Consider the following 18,489-nt stretch of genomic DNA (forward strand, 5'->3'; position numbering starts at 1 on the left):
AAGGAGGCAGAAGCCTTTATTTTGGGGTTTTATAACCCTTTTATAAGGTGTTCTGATACAGGTTTAACCTGACTGGTCAAAGGAACAACACCTCTCTCCTCCCATTGGTGGGACAAGACAAAAACACATCCAGAACATCTGTACACCACTGTTTTGGGAACCAAAATCCTATTTACACAACAGTCCTTGAGAGAGAAAAGTTTCCCAAAAGACTTTCCCTTGGGAAACAGATCAGCTACTGAGAGGCTGAAAACTCTCTTAGGCTCAGAAAATCATGTCCACAAGCTCAAGCTAGTGCCTGAAGCCTAAAAATCTCTTATTTGACCATTGTCAGTTCCCATAAAACCCCTGGCTGCAGAGCAATCCCTTCCTTCAGCCCTGCATCCTGATGCCATAAAAAGCAGAGACGGACTGCAGCCCCCGGCGCTTCTGCAGGGCTTACGTGAGCGAAAGCCCTGATAAATCAGCTGACTGAAGCTGTTTTTTTCACTCCCCCACTCTGCAGATGACGAGGTGACCGTGGGGAAGTTCTACGCCACTTTCTTGATCCAGGAGTATTTCCGGAAGTTCAAGAAGCGCAAGGAGCAGGGGCTGGTGGGGAAGCCCTCGCAGCGCAACGCGCTGTCCTTACAGGTGACAAGCGGGCCCCGAGAGGACAGGGGGGGTACACTAGAGACAGGGGTGGCCCCACTGCCCTCTTCAACCATTCTAGGGGTGGCAATGGGCTGTCCCTACTGGGAAGGAGCTCGTAGACCCCTTGAATTATCACACCAATGCTTTTGGAGAAATACCTGTGTGCCGTGGTCTCTCAGCTCTGGAAATGGAAGGCACAGGTGAGGCATAATCATATTTTATCAGTCTGCCAGGAATATTTGAAATTTGGGATCCTTTTAGAGAACTGGCATGAAGTGTTCTGCAGACATTTGCTTACTCCCACATACATTTGACCCATTCTGAGGAGTGCATGTTGCCAGGAGGCAAAGTCACTGAAAAAACAAAAAGCACACCTGGATGCCAAGGCCATCCAATGGACTGGACTGTGAGGACTGGGATCTGCTCCCCACTGTGTTACATGTTCATTCAGTAGATTACCAGGCTGTGTGGCAGAAAGAGAAAAGCCCATTGACTGTACCAGCAGTACTATTTATGTCCCTGGAGGATACATTGAGAAAAAAGGGTGACTCTGGAGTTTCAGCAAGCTGAAAAGTGCTGTGATGTGGGCACAAACACAGAATGAGGCCTTGGTACACCCACAGCTTACCACCCTGGATGGACTCTTTGGAACAGACTGCAGTCAGTGAGGGGTTTGAGGACTTTGCAGGTCCAAATGCCAGAAGCTTAGTTGTTAAATCCATATTTAAGCTGCCGATTGAAAGAGATTTTCTAAGGCACCAGAGTTAGATGGTTCAGCTGGAACTGTGGCTGCTCTAGAGCTTCTGGTTGTGGATCTGAGAACCCAGAGTTGAAAGCACACAGGCCTGCTTAGTCAAGCCTGTGGATTTATGTCTATGTCCTGCAGTGATGGAGCCAAGGACCAGCAACAAACCTTCCTTGGTTTGTATCGCCAAGAGTTTCTCTGAGGTGGAGATGAAAGAACAGGCTTTGTTGGTGTTTCTCTAGGAGCTGGGGGTGCTCTGTTAGCTGAAGGGGCTCCATAGTGTTTAGGAAGAAGTGGCAATGCTGCTGTCTCTCCTGTGCCCACTCGGAGATATGAAGCTCTATAGTTTGCTGTTTTGCAGGCTGGTCTGCGCACACTCCACGACATCGGGCCGGAGATCCGACGAGCAATTTCTGGAGACCTGACAGCTGAAGAGGAGCTGGACAAGGCCATGAAAGAAGCTGTTTCTGCTGCCTCTGAAGATGATATCTTCCGGGTAGGTTCTGAACAAGTTTGTGAGCTGAGGCTGAGCTCAGAGTGCTCCCATTCTCTTTTGTTCATTCTGCGTTTCAGCTGGGCCCTCCTTGTTTTATAGATCTCACTAAAAAACAGTGGTGGAACTAGGTCCTAAGGTCTTGGCACAGTTTTATCCCAATTCCTTCCCTCTTTCTCTCAAGGGAAACTTCCCCCTGGAAGATTCCCTCATGAAATGTAAATTAAAGAACAGATCAGTGCAGCAATCTTGCAGTCTGCAGAGCAGCAGCCAGGCACACTTTATTGTTCTGTTCACTCTTTTCAGTGGCACTGGCAGCATCCTTCCAAAAAGTACACAAGGATTCAGTCGTGCTCCTATGGAAGGAGAAAATTTTCTGAGCAACTTAGCTAAATCTTTTCTTTCTTATTTCATTCCTGTTTCTTATAATTGTTTTCTTCGGTAACTTTTCCTCTCCTTTGGCATTTTCCTCCTTTCTTTACAGAAAAACACTGTCAGTCCCTTTCATTACCCATCATTTAAACAGTACATAACTGGCTCATAAAATTTCATTTCTTCCTCCAGGTGCTTAATAGTTTCTGGTGTTCTTCTCAAATTCCCCCTCATATCTAAATGTTTCTTTGCAACTGCGCTGGGAAAACCAGACAGCAGCTACCTGGTTCTTGCATGCATACCCCATCCTGGACTGCCAGGACTGGTGGGAGGTGTAGAGACAACACCTGCCAGTTCTCTGAAACCCCAGCCTGTGTGTGCCTGGTCTCTGTGGCAGAGATGTCCCCACGCTGCCTTCTGGAAGGGGGAACACCAGTGCCATCATCTGACCCTCACTTTTTTTCCTCAAGAATGATCTAAGCAGGAGAACAGCCTTGCACAACTCACTCACAAAGGAAAAATCCTTTCTGTTTCTCTGACAGAGAGCTGGAGGCTTGTTTGGAAACCACGTGAGCTATTACCAAAGTGACGGCAGGAGCGGGTTCCCCCAGACATTCACCACCCAGAGACCTTTGCACATCAATAAGTCTGGCAACAACCACGGAGACACCGAGTCTCCATCTCATGAGAAGCTGGTGGACTCCACCTTCACTCCCAGCAGCTACTCATCCTCAGGCTCCAATGCCAACATCAACAATGCCAACAACACCGCCCTGTGTCGCTTCCCCAGCCCACCCAGCTACCCCAGCACCGTCAGCACGGTGGAAGGCCATGGGACCCCCTTGTCACCCACCATTTGTGTGCAGGAGGCTCCCTGGAAACTCCCATCCAAAAGGTGAGTGTCCCAGCAGAGAGGGAGCCAGGGGAGCAGGTGTTGGAAGGTGCATGCAAACACCAGAGCACTGCTGCCGAGCCAAAGTCACTCCCAGACACTGCCCAGGCCTGGATTGAGCCTTCTGGTTCTCCAAAAACTCACAGTGCAACAGAAACACACCAACTGGCCACTGCAAAGCACCAGCTCTTACTGACCAACACACTTCTTTGGGCTTTATCAGGAAGAAACCTCTGTAAGAGCCAAAGGGAAGCTTATTTATCCCTCCTTCACCACAGGGAGGTGTTTTACCAACTGGTAACTGAAGGACACTGCTCTTCATGGCTTAATCACCCTATAGGGAGCTTTGCTGAAGTCTGTGGTTTATCATTCAGCAGGTCACATCCCTACAGAGGTCACCAAAGACATTCTGGGAGGAGGGAGGCAAGGTTCTCAGAAACAAAGCGAAGAAAATCCCCTTCTCTGGATGGTTTTCAGGCTCTCTGCACACAAATGACTAACACAAAAGGAATATATTTTTTCTCAGTGGGGGACTTTTTTTTAATACTTTCAGAAACAGCAGGAAGGGGATGATTTTTTTTTTTTCAGTGCAGAGAGCGAGCAGTATGAAAAGGTGGCCAAATTCTGGCCCCAGAAAGGACAGAATAGGCCAATAAAAGGAATTTCAGTGGGTGCAGGATTGCCCAAGTGAAGAGTCCCATGGTTTTTCTATTTCATGCCTTCCTGAGGGAGGCCACAGGAGTTGCTCATGTGTTCCCATCTGCCCCCCTCCCTACTGACTCGTGCTGTGACACTGCTAACAGGGTGTTCTTTTCTCTCCTTGCTTCCCTGGGCATGTTCCCTGAATTAGGACACATTACTACGAGGCACTGGGACGGTACGTGTTCTCCATACCCCTCTAATGCTGCCTGGGTGAAAGACCCACTCTCTTCATCCTCTTCAAACTCCAAATTCCCATTAATGCTGAATATCAGCTCTCCTTTTTGGTGTCAGCAGGGCTGAAATAGAGATACTGATCACCATGACAGCTCCAGAAAATACTCCCAACTCAGGGCAAGCAGTGATCCATGTTCTGGCTATTTTCTAGATTTGGGTTTTTTTAGAGATTCTAGCTGGGCTCACACAGCTACACATTCCCTGATCACAGCAGAGTGAAGTACACCCTGGCAGGTTCATGCAAAAATTCCATGTGGTTTTGGCTAAACACAGACACTTGAACAGGAAGAGATGCCAGGTACTGATTTTTTCCCCTCTGCACCTTAGCAGGTTTATTTGGCTCCCATTTCAGAGGAAGGCCACTGCAGCACTGTCCTACAGGTTCTTTTACACAATGCATACCCACATTTCTCCCAATGGTTTTTGCTTTAACCAAATGACAAGATAATGTTGCTTCTCCAGTCTTTAAAAGATGTGGGGAAATAAAAAATAGCAGCCCTGCTCTCTTCTGCAAATTCTAGTAAGAAACTGAAATTGTTTCCAATACCTCCATGTCCATAACCCAATGATTCAAGCTGCCTACAGATTTTACTTTAGTCCTCAGAAAACACAAAGTCCAAATAAAGCAAAATACAAGTGATGAAATGTGGAACAGAGGGACTGAGAGAAGGCAAGCAGGGAATTAAGGGCTGGCACACCTAAGGCTTTGAATAGATCCTAGTGAATTCAGTAGAAACACTCTGCAGTTAAAAAAAGGGATGAAAGGTGGAAAAGCCACCAAGGATGAGAACGTGACCAGGAGGCAGAGCTGGTGCAGACTGAGGGATTTGGGAGGCAAAGGCCACACATCACAGAGATGGGAAGTATCCAGGAGGCTTCTCTGAAATCCATAACCAAGTCTTTTGCAACAAGGTAAAAAGCTTATTGCTGAGAGCCCATCTCAGATTTAACTTTGAGCTCGGTGAGGTGTATTTTGGAAATGTGGTGAATGTGCTGTGCACATTAATAGAGTACAGGTAGTCACAAATGACAAAATACATTTACAGTGTTGGTTTAAGAAACTCATCCTGTGAAAGAGGACACACACAAAGGTTGTTTCTTGTATTTGTGAACTCTGTAGCTCTGTTCAGTCATTGATTTTCCTATGATGGCTCTTCAGCATTATAATAAACTGAGACAGATGGAGCCTGTCATTCTTGTCTTTGTAACAGGTTGTCTTTACCATCTCCATATCTTGACTTGTCTTTTTTGCTCATTAGCTCCAGTTCCAGAGACAGCCAGCTGGCAATTGTTTGCCAAGAGGAAGTGTCTCAGGATGAGACTTATGATGAAAATTTGAATGAAGACATTGAGTACTGTAGTGAACCAAGTCTGCTCTCTACCGAAATGTGAGCTTTGCAGCTTTAGTCAAGGTGTTTGGGTGGTTTTTTAATTAAGGGGGAGAGGTGGGAAGAGGTGACATTTTTCTACAAAAATTTCAGTTTATGGGAGAAAGAAAATTTTAGACAACTCAAATATGAGAAAATAATTTTTTAAAAAAATGCTGTTCAGCCCTTGAAGTAACATTGAAGAGGATATTTTTCACCTAGGATTTTCCTTCTCTGAATGAGACATCTGGATCTGCAGGGCTGCCCCCCACATTCACTTCTACCTCCTGATGTTCCCAGAGCTCCTTTTTAGAGGGTTCTCTGTCTCACAGTCTCCTGTTACTGCTCCTGGATAGTTTGAAGCTAGCTCACTCCTGCATCCCTTTGCTGGCATGACCTTCCTGGCTTCCTTGCTGGAAGAGGGCTTCTTCTGCCTAATATCAGCTGCTTTCCTAAATCCCTCTGCTCTCCTTCCCAGGCTTGCATACCAGGATGATGAAAACAGACAACTCACTCCGCCAGAAAACAACAAAGGAGAGGACACCCGGCCCTCTCCGAAGAAGGGGTTTCTGTGCTCCTCAGCTCTAGGTAACCTCCCAGCAGGGCTGGGCTGTGTTTCCTCTGCCTTGATGGAGTTCTCACATCTCCCAGGAGGAATCCCAGCCTGTGTGGGCATGGGTGTTGCTGTTTGCTGCGTTCAGGAATCCCAGGGCGTGCAGACAATCCTGATCAAGCTCTGCTGGCTTCACACTTGGCCAGCAGATGAACCTGTGGCTGTTTGAACAGTGCCTGTGATGTTTGATGAAGGCAGCCTGTGAATTAGGGCAGTTTATCTGAGAGCTGTAGACTCTCTAAACAATCACCAGGGAGTCCCTGAATGGGTGAGCCTGGAGTCCACGGTGTTCTGCTCTGTGTGTATTCAGCAAGGAGAAATGAGAGATTGTCTCCTTTGTCTGCTACCAGGAACACACTGAATGTCAGATTAAGTTAATAAAACATAAATTTGCCTTCTGCTTTAATTGTACCTGGAGATTTTCAAGTGTTTCACTGCCAGATGAAACCCGTAAATCACAAGGTTTTATGAAAGTATCAAGAGAGTCTGTGACAAAATTAACTCTTTCAGGTATAGCGTTTTTCAGCCTTTTTCTGAGTATTGGTGGGGTGAAAAAGGGCACTGAAGGGAGAAACTAAAAAGAATCATGTGCATAAAGTACACTTTTACAGAATAACAGTGACAGACTAGGTAGTGTCATGTTTAAAGTGAGGCTACACTCAAATCCTTCAGGATGCTTCAGTGTTCTAATAACATTTACTTCAAATCTTAAAATATTAGGCAATGACAACTTCTATATCTATCTGTAAGGCAGTCAGCCCTTGATACAATGCTTCAGTAACTACATTCTAGTGAATGTTTATATACTGATGTCATTCTCACTTTACTAGTTGGGCTTTTTCTCTAGAAAGATGAAATACTTTAACCTGCATTCTAACATTCATTCTCTGGGTCATAACATATTTTCTCCAACCCTGAGAAGGCTTTTTCTCAACAAGCCAATATTATAGATACTTACTACTTGTAGAATTCTAATTTTCTTGCCTTCTTTAGAAAAATGTCAACAAAATCAAACAAGACCACAAAATATTTCAGTGTGCCATGCATTAAATCTTTAATACTGGATTTATTTGCCATTTTGCAGAAGTAAAGCACTTGATCATAAACATACTTCTCAGTAGTTTTAAACTCCTGATTGGGAATACCTTTCTCATATTTAGAGAAGGGAAGTTTAATTTTATAGTGAGTAAACAATGTGACTGTTTCAACAGCTCCCCCTAAAATCTTTTTTTCTTTCCTCTTCCCTTCCTTCCAAATTCCGAAAATGCTTTGTGTCTGGTCTAAGTCACCTTCCATTCATCAGTAAATTCCCCATTGATGAATTCAGCTGCCCTTGACCTTGCTGTAGACACATAAAGTGTGGCATGGCTGGCAGCTGAGGGACACAGACCACGTGCAAGCAGGGCTCCAGTGTCACCTGAGCAGCACAACGTCCCCGTCCGCGTGTTGCGCGCAGCCAGCACGGCGCCCGAGTCTCAGCTGCCACTGTCCTGCTGACGGCTCTGCCTCAGCCCCTGAGTCTGAGAGCACTGCCACTGCTCACAAGGGAAACCAGCTGCATGTGTTTTAGAGGAGAAAAGTGCTCAGGATCCTACCTTGCAGCTTGCTTGGAAGGTGGAGTTGATTGGTTTGGGATGCGCTTCCCGTAGATTTGCTTTGGAGAGGGCGCTGTGTTGAGGGGAAGCAGACAGAGCCTAAAGCTTGTGTGTGTTTGCTGCACAAAAAGAAACTGAAAACAGATCACCTGTAGTGTATTATGAGTGATGGACACATTGTGTGTGTTGCTGTTTCAGGTCGAAGAGCATCTTTTCACTTAGAGTGTTTGAAAAGACAGAAGAACCAGGGCGTGGATGTCTCGCAGAAGACAGTCCTGCCTTTGCATCTGGTCCATCATCAGGTGAGTGTTAACAACCCCTGGCATCTGCCCCCCAGAGCATCCCAACCCACTGTTTAAAAACCATTTGGGATAGATTCTCAGCCATAGCAAAGGCCCTGGTTTTAGCAATCGGGATTTTTATCATTCCCAGAATGCTACAGGAATATGTCCCTTGGAGTCAGCCACAGTTAGCGCTTCCTGATGCCCGTGAAAGAATAAAATAAAATACTTAGCAAAAAGATGAAAATAACTACCCAGATTGCATGCTGCAGTGCAATTACACTGGCTTTGATGGCAGTATGCAAACGAAGAAAGTGTGCACTGTCTACTTCAATATTAATTGAAGGTAACCAGTAAGTGTAATTAACCATTTTAAAACATAAACCGATTACAAGTAATTAATCAGCTTCTTAAGCCCTTTGTAACTGTGTTCAGCAGCCTAGCAAATGTATGCCTAAACACGTAGCTAGATGATTAGCCAGCTGTCAGGCTCCAGAGAGATGTGTCTTTTGGTTTGACAATGCCACTTTTTGTCACCATAACAGAAACAGGTGCAGATGGCAGTGCCAGCCTTGCAGGTGTTGCATCCTGCTCTGTGCAGCCCCCCTCGGCAGGGCAGAATGGCCTTGCTGCTTCTTTAGGCTGCCACAAGGGCAGAAAATGCTGCACAGCAGGAATGGGAGAAGTCAGAGGAGTGGGCTTGAGGCTCCCTGGCTTTTCTCACCTCCACTTCCACAGAGTTATCCTTTAATTCTCGTGCTCCAGAAAGCAGAGAGTCTGCAGACAGTTACAGCTGTGGCAGGGACAACAAGATGTGTTGGAGCGGGGAGGATTGGTGAGGAAACAGCTTCCCACGTTCCCCAGAGCACCAACAGCCCTGCTGAGACTTCCTGCCCTCCCATGGCAGGCCAGGCAGAGGGAACACAGGCCTTTCAGCTCACACAGACAACAGAATCACCTCCCTCCAACCTCTACAAGTAAAATGGAGCTACTTCACCCTTCCTCATCCCATTATGCAGCCCAAGAGCTGGAGGGAAGGAGCTCTACCCACACAAGTGTCACTCAGCCAGACTGAAGGGCTTCCCTCAAAGAGGCATCTGGCTGCCAGCTGTGCACATTTACAAAAATGTTAACCACCAACAGTGCCTAAAATAAGGCCACAGAGTGGAAAGGTTGCCTCTGCTACACCTAATGGATTCTGCTGCTGTGGATGCTTGAAGGGGCATTCTCATGGAATACCTGTATATCATCATACGTAAATGTATTCAGCTGAAGCTCAAAGCAATCCTACAGAGCTTCTTTCAGTTTCCTCAATCCTTACATTTTCGATAAAACATTTTGTGTTAGTTTCTGCCAACAAGCTGAAAAATTGGTTCCATTGTCCTGCCTGACAGATCCAGGTCTCTCCCTGAAGTCCTGGCAGTTTAAGGGATGTGCTGAGGCCATTACAGCCTGCAGGGTATGACTTATTCAGAAGAAGTTTTAAGGGCTTTATCACAGAAATTTGCTAGGAGAATGACATCTAATTCCTGAGAAAGCCTTGGTGAACTTGCAGGTGACTAAGAATTAATTCTTTTTTTTCAATGTCAGTTTACCTGACACTGAAGTCATCAGCACAATATAATTATCATTTCCCAAGGATTTCAGTGGCAGATGGACTGAGCTTCACTGAACATCAGATAGCTTTAAGTGAGCTGTCCAGTTTAAATCAGTTTAGTCCCATTGTGGTCAGTGGAGGGAAGGAGCATCACCAAGGGCAAGTTTAAGTCTTGTGTAAGAGGCAGTGTTTTCAGGCAGGCATTGAAGGGAGGTTCACCAGTGCCTCTCTGCTCAGTTAGCTCAGACTAAATGCAGAGCTCTCCCCCAGCCTGAACACAACACAATCCACAGGCTTCTGTAGTTTCTGTGCATTTATTTCATTGCTCAGCCATGGGCTCTGTGAGAACTCATGACTCTGAGTCTTGCTTATAGAACAAGGAGGCAGTCACCATCAATAAGGCATCAGATCAGCCCTGTGCAACAAGAGGCCTCTTGAGGAATTTGTTATAACAGGAGGCTGAATGACTCAGAGGTTGTGTGCATGATTACAGGAAGGACTGGATGGCTGAAAGTGTAATCATCAGATATTGATCCTCCCACCAACAGCAGATGCCTTAAAATCCAGTGGTGGGTTTCAAGCTATTGCCAACTGCACACACATCTAAAATTCACATCTGGTATCTGTTCAGGTTCCTCAGTAGACACTTAAAACAGCAAGTGCCAATAAAAGCCTGTGCCATGTCTGGTGTCAGTGGTGGGAAAATGAGCTGCTGTCTCCCCCACTGGAGAAGAGGTGATGTTTCTGGCAGTGCAGATGGGGCTGCATCCCTCCTGGCAGTGCCATGGGAATGGGGCTGCATCCCTCCTGGCAGTGCCGTGGGAATGGGGCTGCATCCCTCCTGGCAGTGTCGTGGGAATGGGGCTGCATCCCTCCTGGCAGTGCCATGGGAATGGGGCTGCATCCCTCCTGGCAGTGTCGTGGGAATGGGGCTGCATCCCTCCTGGCAGTGCTGTGGGAATGGGGCTGCATCCCTCCTGGCAGTGTCGTGGGAATGGGGCTGCATCCCTCCTGGCAGTGCTGTGGGAATGGGGCTGCATCCCTCCTGGCAGTGTTGTGGCTCCCAGAAATTTTTTTTTCTGAAAATTTCCAATCCAGTGCTATGGCACTAGCACAGGGTACACCACTCAAAGGAAAGCTTGCAAAATGAGTTTGCAGCACACATCCAAACCCTTCAAGGAGCTGGCAGCTGTTTTCACAAGCCTCGAGACTCTCCAGCCCTTCTGCTGATGGTTCCTCCTTGTTCCAGCCCTGCAAGCCCTCAGTCACTGTCCCTCCTGTGTCCGCAGGCATTAGCAGTGGCCGGCCTGAGTCCCCTGCTCCAGCGAAGCCATTCCCCCACCATGTTCTCTCGGCTGTGTGCTACACCCCCGGCCACGCCCTGCAACCGAGGCTGGCCGCAACAGAGCATCCCAACGCTGCGCCTCGACGGGGCGGAATCCTCGGAGAAGCTCAACAGCAGCTTGCCGTCGGTGCACTGCGGCTCCCGGTACCCCGAGGGCGGCGGCAGCCCCAGGAGAGCCCGGCCGGTGTCCCTGACCGTGCCCAGCCCCAGCGCAGGCAGCAGCCGGCAGTTCCACGGCAGCGCCAGCAGCCTGGTGGAAGCGGTAAGAGCACAGCGCGGGCATCGAGGGGGACACGGGCAGCTCGAAACATGGCCCTGGGAGGGCAGGACAGCCGATCCACTGCGGTGCCACGAGTAGGAGAGCCCTTCTCCCAGCAGGGCTTTGGAAGAGTGAATGGGAGAAGGAAAGGCAGCAGTAAAGAGGGTTGTGTTGGAGGTGCGGCAGGGCTGGTGCTGCACGGTACTAACACGTGTCTTTGTGTTCTGGTTCCCCACCTGCTTTTGAAGGTCTTGATTTCGGAAGGACTGATGCAGTTTGCTCAAGATCCAAAGTTCATTGAGGTCACAACCCAGGAGCTCGCAGACGCCTGCGACATGACGATAGAAGAGATGGAAAATGCAGCAGACAACATTCTCAATGGTAACAGCAAGCAGAGCCCCAATGGCAACCTCTTGCCTTTTGCTAACTGCAGGGACCCAGGGCAGGACAGTGCAGGAGAGGAAGAGGAAGAGGTGCAGAACCCGGATTGTAGGATAAGTCAGGAGGAGCTCAAGGACAGCAGGATTTATATCAGCAGCCTGTAGTTGCCAGGGCTGGAAGCGATGCTGGTTTTTTATTTGTTTCAATGTTCCTAATGGGTTTGTTTCAGAAGTGCCTCACTGTTCTCGTGACCTGGAGTAACCGGAACAGCGTTCTTCATTCATTTCTGTTGGGACGAGTCGCAGAGTTGGGTGGTGTAAGAAAGCTTTTCAGGAGCGGATATAACCCCAGCACGTGTCCATGAAGGAAGAGTGAGGAGGAGGAGGAGGAGAAGAAGAGGAGGAGAGCCAGCTCCCTCTTTTTTTCAGTCCCTGCACAAGGAACGACAGCTGCCTCCGGAGCACCAAGGGGAACCTCAGCTTCCTGTGGATGGCCCTAGCCAAAAGGACCCTGCGCCAAACGGGTGTCTTTCAACCTTGCTTGTAAAAATCATTTTGCACATATTCTGTATGAGCCTCACCGTCTCCATAAAGCCAAGGCCCTTTGATTCGGAAGGAGAGGAAGACTTCTGCTGTGGATTCCCACACGGCCACGGGGAGGAGGAAGCAGGAGAAGCCCGAGGCGCGGCCCAGCTCTGCCGAGACTCAGGCAGCGGCCCCTGCCGACCAATCACAGCTCGGGCGGTCACTCGCCAACCAATCCGAGCTCAGGCAGTCTCCTGCCGGCCAATCAGAGCTTAGCGCGCCAACTGTGCCAGCCAATGGGAGAGCAGGCATGGCCGCGGGGCTGAGGGGCCGCCGGGCCTGTGCAGAGTTATTCTTGTTTCGCAGTTTGGTATTTTCTTGAAAGCATGTTGCAGTTTTTATTTTGACTATTTTATTATTATTATTATTTTGAGGGAGAAGGGAGTGTTTACAGCGTTTTGTAATCACCTACCTTTTTTGTTTTGGTTTATTTTCACCTTTGCAGATGTTAAATTGGTTTGATCATGTTGTATTATTTAAACTGGGGGTGGGGGGGTGGTGTTTCTCCATTGGAATTTGGTAGAAGTATAATGATAGATGAGTTTTACCAACCATTATGTACACCGAGAATTTGTCATTTTATTTACTAGCAAACCTTTTTTTTGTTTGTTTGTCCGTTTGTTGTTGTTTTATAATTTAAAAGATAGTAGGCAATGCACTTGATATAGTCTTGCACATTTGAGTGATTGATTTGGGTTCTCTTTTTAGTGCTCAGTGTATCTGTGAGAGCGATGGGCGCGAGTGTGCGTGTGTGTAGGAGCAGCTCTCCACGTCCTGCTTGGAGCTGCAGATCTGTACCTGGGGCCATTCGAATGCAAAAACAAACCACTGTCTCTGCTTTCCAAAAGGGAATCGGTAACTTTGCATTTTCTGTTCCACAAGATATGCAAAAACAATGCAATAATATTAATTTTAAAATAAAAATTGTAAGTTGTGTCGGCATTAAAACTGTATAGAGAAAAAAAAAAAATTACGGGGGTGGGGGGGAGAAACAAAAAAACAAAAACCAGAAGACGTTACGCTTCGATATATTCCGTGTGATGTTTTATTGCATTGATAATGTTTCTGTTGAAGAAACCGTTATACTTGAATTCAGGTCAGTTTCAGTATTTTTCAAATATTTTTTTAAAATGAATTGCAATTGTGCCAAGCAAAGATAATGAATTGAATTAAGTTTGTTTAAAAAAAAAAAGAAAAAAAAAGAATCACTTCTTGTATATTTTGCTGCATGTCAAGTGAATCATTTCGTATTTGGAATGTGCCAAGCTTTACCTTTGAACTTTTAAGTGCTTTTTTACGTGTGGTTGGGGAAAGGGTACTATTTCATTATTTTTTTTTTTTTTCCTTTTTTAATTTGTACGATGAACAAAGTGTACCTGGTGTAAGTAACTATTCTGCAATCCACTGACAGGTTGAACGTTACTGATTTTGCATATCTTGTGTTCATTTTCCTTCTTCCTCACTCCCTTTTAACGTGCACGATGACTTTTATCGGTAGAGAATCTTTCTTCCCGAGACTGGGAACATTTTATTCAGGCTTTGTTTTCTTTCCTTTTGCTCAGTTCCTCTAAAGGTCTCGTCCCACTCAAGGGTGGCAAGACCCCCAAAGCCCATTTGGCAGATCCATCCTTCACGTTCAGCTGGCACCAGCAATTGAAGCAGCGAGGGGAAGGGAAAAAAAATCTGGCCTCAAAATTATTTTATTAAATAGCTGAACCCCATTCAATTTTAGCAGAGATAAGAAAGGAAAGAATCAGAATAGTTGGGAAAATAAAGTTATCTAACCCTGGTCTGGGCTGAAAGCAGAGGGAGAGAGCTGTGGATCTTTTTTGGGAGAATTGCTGCAGTCTGGTCAAGAATGCAGGTGCCAAGTTTCTGTGCATGACCTCAGTCCTTTTCCCAGACTTCAGTGGATGGGTCAGGTACTAAAGTCACAAAACACCTGGCAGCACAGCATGTCCCAGCCACAGTTCCTGACTAGTAAGTGTGAAACTCTCACACACCGATGGTTGGCCCTAACCTCGAGAGAGGCTGAGAAAACAGGCAGGTATTGTTAGATTTTATGCAACTGGTTTTTGTCTAGACTACTGCTGGTTTTTCTCCCTCCTCGGGATGATTCACAAACTTGCAGATCGGTTCTGAGGTGTGATCTGACTCAGAGCTAAACTTTGATTCACATCTTGAGCTTCTGCAGATATCTGAGAACACCCTTCACTGCATACATTGATTACATTATTTTCTTAACGCTCTTGTTTTTCTTCTCAATTCTCTGGGGCATGAAGGAGAAATAGCAAAGGGTATTTTTGACTGTACTTTTTGAACTGGCCAGTATCAGCTCAAGATACCTTGGGAAAAAAAACAAATGCTAGAGAAATAGGAATCCATTTGTACAAGCATCTGCGGTCAAAGTCATAATTCAAGGCTTCCCTGGAGAAAGTAACCAGGTGATGGGGGTCAGTCTCATCCTTTCATCCCTGGTGCCTGTATGGAGATGGGCACACACGTGTGTCTCCCTGTGAGTTTGCTGCTGCTGCTGTGCTCCAAAGGTACTCAAAAGGGGAAAATGCCGTGTAAGAGCTCCCTAACTCATTTCCTTTCACTGCAAAGTCCATCTGACCCTCCCAATGGAAGATAAGGGTTCTTCACTATTCCTGAAAAATAGCAATTCATGGTGACAATGAGCATTTTGGATGCTTGACAGCCCATCTTTGAGGATCTTTCTGGATGGGAAGGAAAATGACCTTATGCCCCAGGCATTCTTTGTGAAAGCTGCTACTGCTCGGGGGTCAGAGCCTACAATGGCCAAGGGGAAACCCCTGCTCTCTCCTGCAAGACCCCATAGGTGCTGCAGAGTGGAAAATGTTTGGCTAGCAGAGAATGCAAATGACTTTTACAGTCTGGGGTGCGGGTGTTAAATTTAGTAATTGCTGGTGCCAGCTGTGCAAATTTCTCTTTCTGGGGAGGGTGGCCTTTCTTTTTTTTTTAGTTTTTTTAATCATTTGAGGTACTTCCAATGTGCACATTGTGACAGGCCTGAGCAAAGAGCTGCTGCCTCCTGCGAGTGAGGCAGAGTCTGGGGGACAGTGGGAAGGAGGGGACAGGTTTCATTCCTGGAGTGTTTCCCTATGGATGGGAGTGGATGGTGGGTACAATCACTGTGCTGTGGATGGAAGCTTTGAAGGAACCCATGGCTGAGAAGTGGTGTGGAAGGAAAGAATGGGGAAAACGATCTGCTGTTTGCCTCTGAGCATCTCTGACTCACAAGAGGACACTGCAGACTAAAGACGTTTCTTATAAAACAACAAACCTCCTCCCTGTATCACTCCTGCTCATTAGTCCAGACAGTACTGGGCCAGCCACATCGAGTGCATTTCTTTTTTTCTTCCCTATTTCTGTGTGGCTGACATGATGGGAAAGCAAACTCACGATCCAGAGCTGGAGTTCCATTGTCCACAGACCTTTTGTGCATCGTCTGCCTCTTCAGCTGGACATGTGGACGATGATGGTGTCGATGCTGCTGCTACCGCAGGGGTCCCGCCTGTTTTCTTGCCCTGCCCACCACACCCCAGCACGGAGGGACAGCCAGAGAGGCGCCATGTACAGAACCGCATCTATTTCTGCTTTGTTTTCTGACTCACAACCCTGCCCCGGTGACTACGACGACAACAACAACAACAAAAAAAAAAAGGGCAAATGCATTTTTTACATTTCTTGATAATTTCCAAAGCAATGTATCATTGCTTTCTTTAGACTGACGCCAATATAACAGTTGTATGGGTCTCAGCCAGGCTCCTGTGTCTTTTCTGCCTGAGTTTCAGATTGCTGTATGAAATGTACGCGCGTTTGCACACAGACACAACCAGGCCAGGTGGAGGCACCTCGAGCCCGTGGGGTTGCTCACCTGTGTCACACATGGAGATGGAGGCCTTGCTTCGTGTAGATGAGAAACCCCAACCCACTGGTCCAGCCCTGCTGAGACAGAACTGAGTATCCTGAGACACATCCGTGGTCCTGCTGTGACTGTCCCCACAGCAGGGGCGGTGGGGGGGAGAGGAACACTGAATGGGGATTTTGGAGCACAATATGGAAGGAGAATCCAGTTGGGGTTTCTGGTAGCAGTGAGATTTTGTCAGTTCCCACAATGAAAACTGTAGTGCACATAAATAAAACATTCCAGGCCATCAGAAGCCCCAATTCCCATCTTGCTAACATGAGGCTGGAGGGCATTAGAGGCCAAGGAGGTTGTATTGATGCAAAGAATGTGGAAAACGGAACTGGGCCCTGAAAAATTTAATTACATCTTTCCCGTTTATTTTCTTCTTCAAAGAAGTCTTAAGAAATCCAGTTCTCAATAGCTGCACAGGGTTTCTTTTTTTTTTTTTTTTTTCTTTTGAATGTTGTGAAACTTTCAAGGTTTTATTCTGGGTGAGCAAGCCCAGGGATCCAGAAGGTTTCCAACTGGATCTCAGTACATGGAGCTTTTATCTCTGTTCCTGCTTTGTTTCTGGAAAGCTGAAACCACTCTGGCCTTGCTGCTACAGCTCCCTGAGGTTGGGTGGGTGAGGGCAGAAGCACAGCAGGAGATCTGTCCTCTTCTGAAGACAAATTGGGCTCCAATTGCTTTCCGAAAACTCAGTAGAATCATACTGGAATGGAAAAAAAAACCCTTTTCTGATACAAACTTTAGTGTTCTAGTTAAATTCTCCATTCTTCTCCTCCCCCTTACAGGGAACTTAACACTTGAGCATAAAAGCCAGGCCTTCTTTAGGGGCACAGGGCTCGACTCAGTTGCCTAAACGTGGGTGTCCACTGTCACTTGAGATACCCTACAGTGTCCTCTGCCATGTCTGCTGCAGCTGACATGGGGAGAGGCACAGCTCTGGCCCAGGCAGGATCTCAGGTGCCAGGGGACAATCAGGCAACTTAATCAAGTCCCTTTCTAAAGGGCTAATTGAGAGGAGCAGCACCAATGACTGATGTAATGAGGAAATCTTCATTAGCATTACCAAGGGCTTAGTTAGGCAGGATCAGGAGCTTGTCTCCACGCTCCCATGCTGTTGTTTTTCTACCCCATGTCAGGCACTCTGCCTCCACTCCTGCGGCCTGAAGTCAGCAGCGCTCTGCTCGGTCCTTTCCTTAGGCCAGGATTAGCATCCCAGGCCCAGGGGAGCCAGGACAGACCCAGGCCAGAGCAGGTGCCACTCCATTCAACCACAGATTTTTCTGCCAGCATTCCAACAGCCCCTTTCCAAAGCTTTTTCCTATTGTAGACAGAGCCACAAACTCAGACACCATTTGTTGGCATCATCATTCAGGTGGTTAAATACCTGTGTTTTTCTGTTAGCTCTTTCCCAGTTAGGCTGAAATGCTTTCAGTATTTTAAGCATCCTAAGTCAGTCTGCTGCCATCTCAAGCACCTAGGTAGACTGGCAGCCAATACTATCTAAACACCATCAATTTTATGATTGCTCATAGAAATGATTGTTTCAAGCTTATTTAGTCTTGACAGTTTGAATGTGGGAAGATTTTGGAGGAGGAGGAGTGAGATTGTAAATATCTCTGACAAACATTGCTGCATCACACACAAAAAAAAAAAAAAAAGGGGGGGGAGATACTTATAAAACTGCCTTAAAAATCAATTCTGAATGATGAATCTCCCTCCAAACAATTGCCGCTTGATAGAGCAAGGGATGAGTCACTTTGGGTGAATTCCGGCAAGAAGTGGTTGGAATCTAGTCCGGTTTCAGGAGCGAAAGTGTAATTTAGGAGCTGATTTTTCACTCAGTCTGAATTCACATCAGCACCAAGGACTGAGCACTGCAGGATCCAAAAGATTTAAGGTCTGGGGGGTGCTGTCTGTGCATGGTTTGGGTCTGGCCTGGCAGGTACTGGGTACCGGTGTCTCCCAGTGACTTCAGGGAAGATGGGGTTCCTCAGCACCTCTTAAGTTCAGGCCCTGGAGCACCATTTCCTGCTCTGATCATCAGCTATAAATGTTGATAAATATAAGTGTTTTGCCTTCATTTGAATTGCCCAGAGCTGTAAAATGACCTCTCTCAAGTATAAATCAGTCCAGATATAAACCTCCTCTCCCACTCTTCCCTACACTCCCTGCCCACCTTCCCAGCCCTCCCTTGCACCTCCACCCAAGCCCTTCCCTGCCTCAATTCTTTACCTCCTTCCACACTTTTATATCTAGTTTTCATGAACCCACAGAAATGCTTTTGTAAATACTGCTGTACAGTTTGTAACCGTCATGTAAGCCTGTCATCAGTGCCAGAGTCCGTCTTGCCCTCTCGCACGTTTTAAAATCAACAGAGGAAAGTTAGAGCGAATGGCCCGCCAGTGAGCTATAGGGTCATCTCTGTGTGGGACAAATGTATATTCCTGTAAGAT

The 18,489-nt window shown here is 46.8% G+C and overlaps 1 protein-coding gene across 12 annotated transcripts in view; it reads left to right on the forward strand.

The window, feature by feature from the left end:
* CACNA1C (calcium voltage-gated channel subunit alpha1 C) overlaps positions 1–18,460 on the forward strand; it is a 463,574-nt gene extending 445,114 nt beyond the window's left edge. For 7 of the 12 annotated variants that reach the window (XM_088055723.1, XM_088055730.1, XM_088055725.1 and 4 more), the window contains 9 exons: positions 506–633; positions 1,740–1,874; positions 2,786–3,138; positions 3,986–4,012; positions 5,331–5,459; positions 5,917–6,026; positions 7,845–7,948; positions 10,814–11,131; positions 11,377–18,460. In XM_088055723.1, the coding sequence (XP_087911849.1) occupies positions 506–633; positions 1,740–1,874; positions 2,786–3,138; positions 3,986–4,012; positions 5,331–5,459; positions 5,917–6,026; positions 7,845–7,948; positions 10,814–11,131; positions 11,377–11,673 (1,601 nt within the window). In that variant the 3' untranslated portion in view covers positions 11,674–18,460. Of the gene's footprint in view, positions 1–505; positions 634–1,724; positions 1,875–2,785; positions 3,139–3,985; positions 4,013–5,330; positions 5,460–5,916; positions 6,027–7,844; positions 7,949–10,813; positions 11,132–11,376 lie in introns of all 12 variants that reach the window. The other 5 variants (XM_088055720.1, XM_088055721.1, XM_088055722.1 and 2 more) reach the window with 2 other exon arrangements.
* The last annotated feature ends 29 nt before the right edge of the window (positions 18,461–18,489 follow it).

Source organism: Pseudopodoces humilis, chromosome 5, assembly GCF_049639895.1.
Source record: "Pseudopodoces humilis isolate 2021_Gansu_Grassland_sample_001 chromosome 5, ASM4963989v1, whole genome shotgun sequence".
In the NCBI taxonomy this organism is placed as follows: Eukaryota; Metazoa; Chordata; class Aves; order Passeriformes; family Paridae; genus Pseudopodoces; species Pseudopodoces humilis.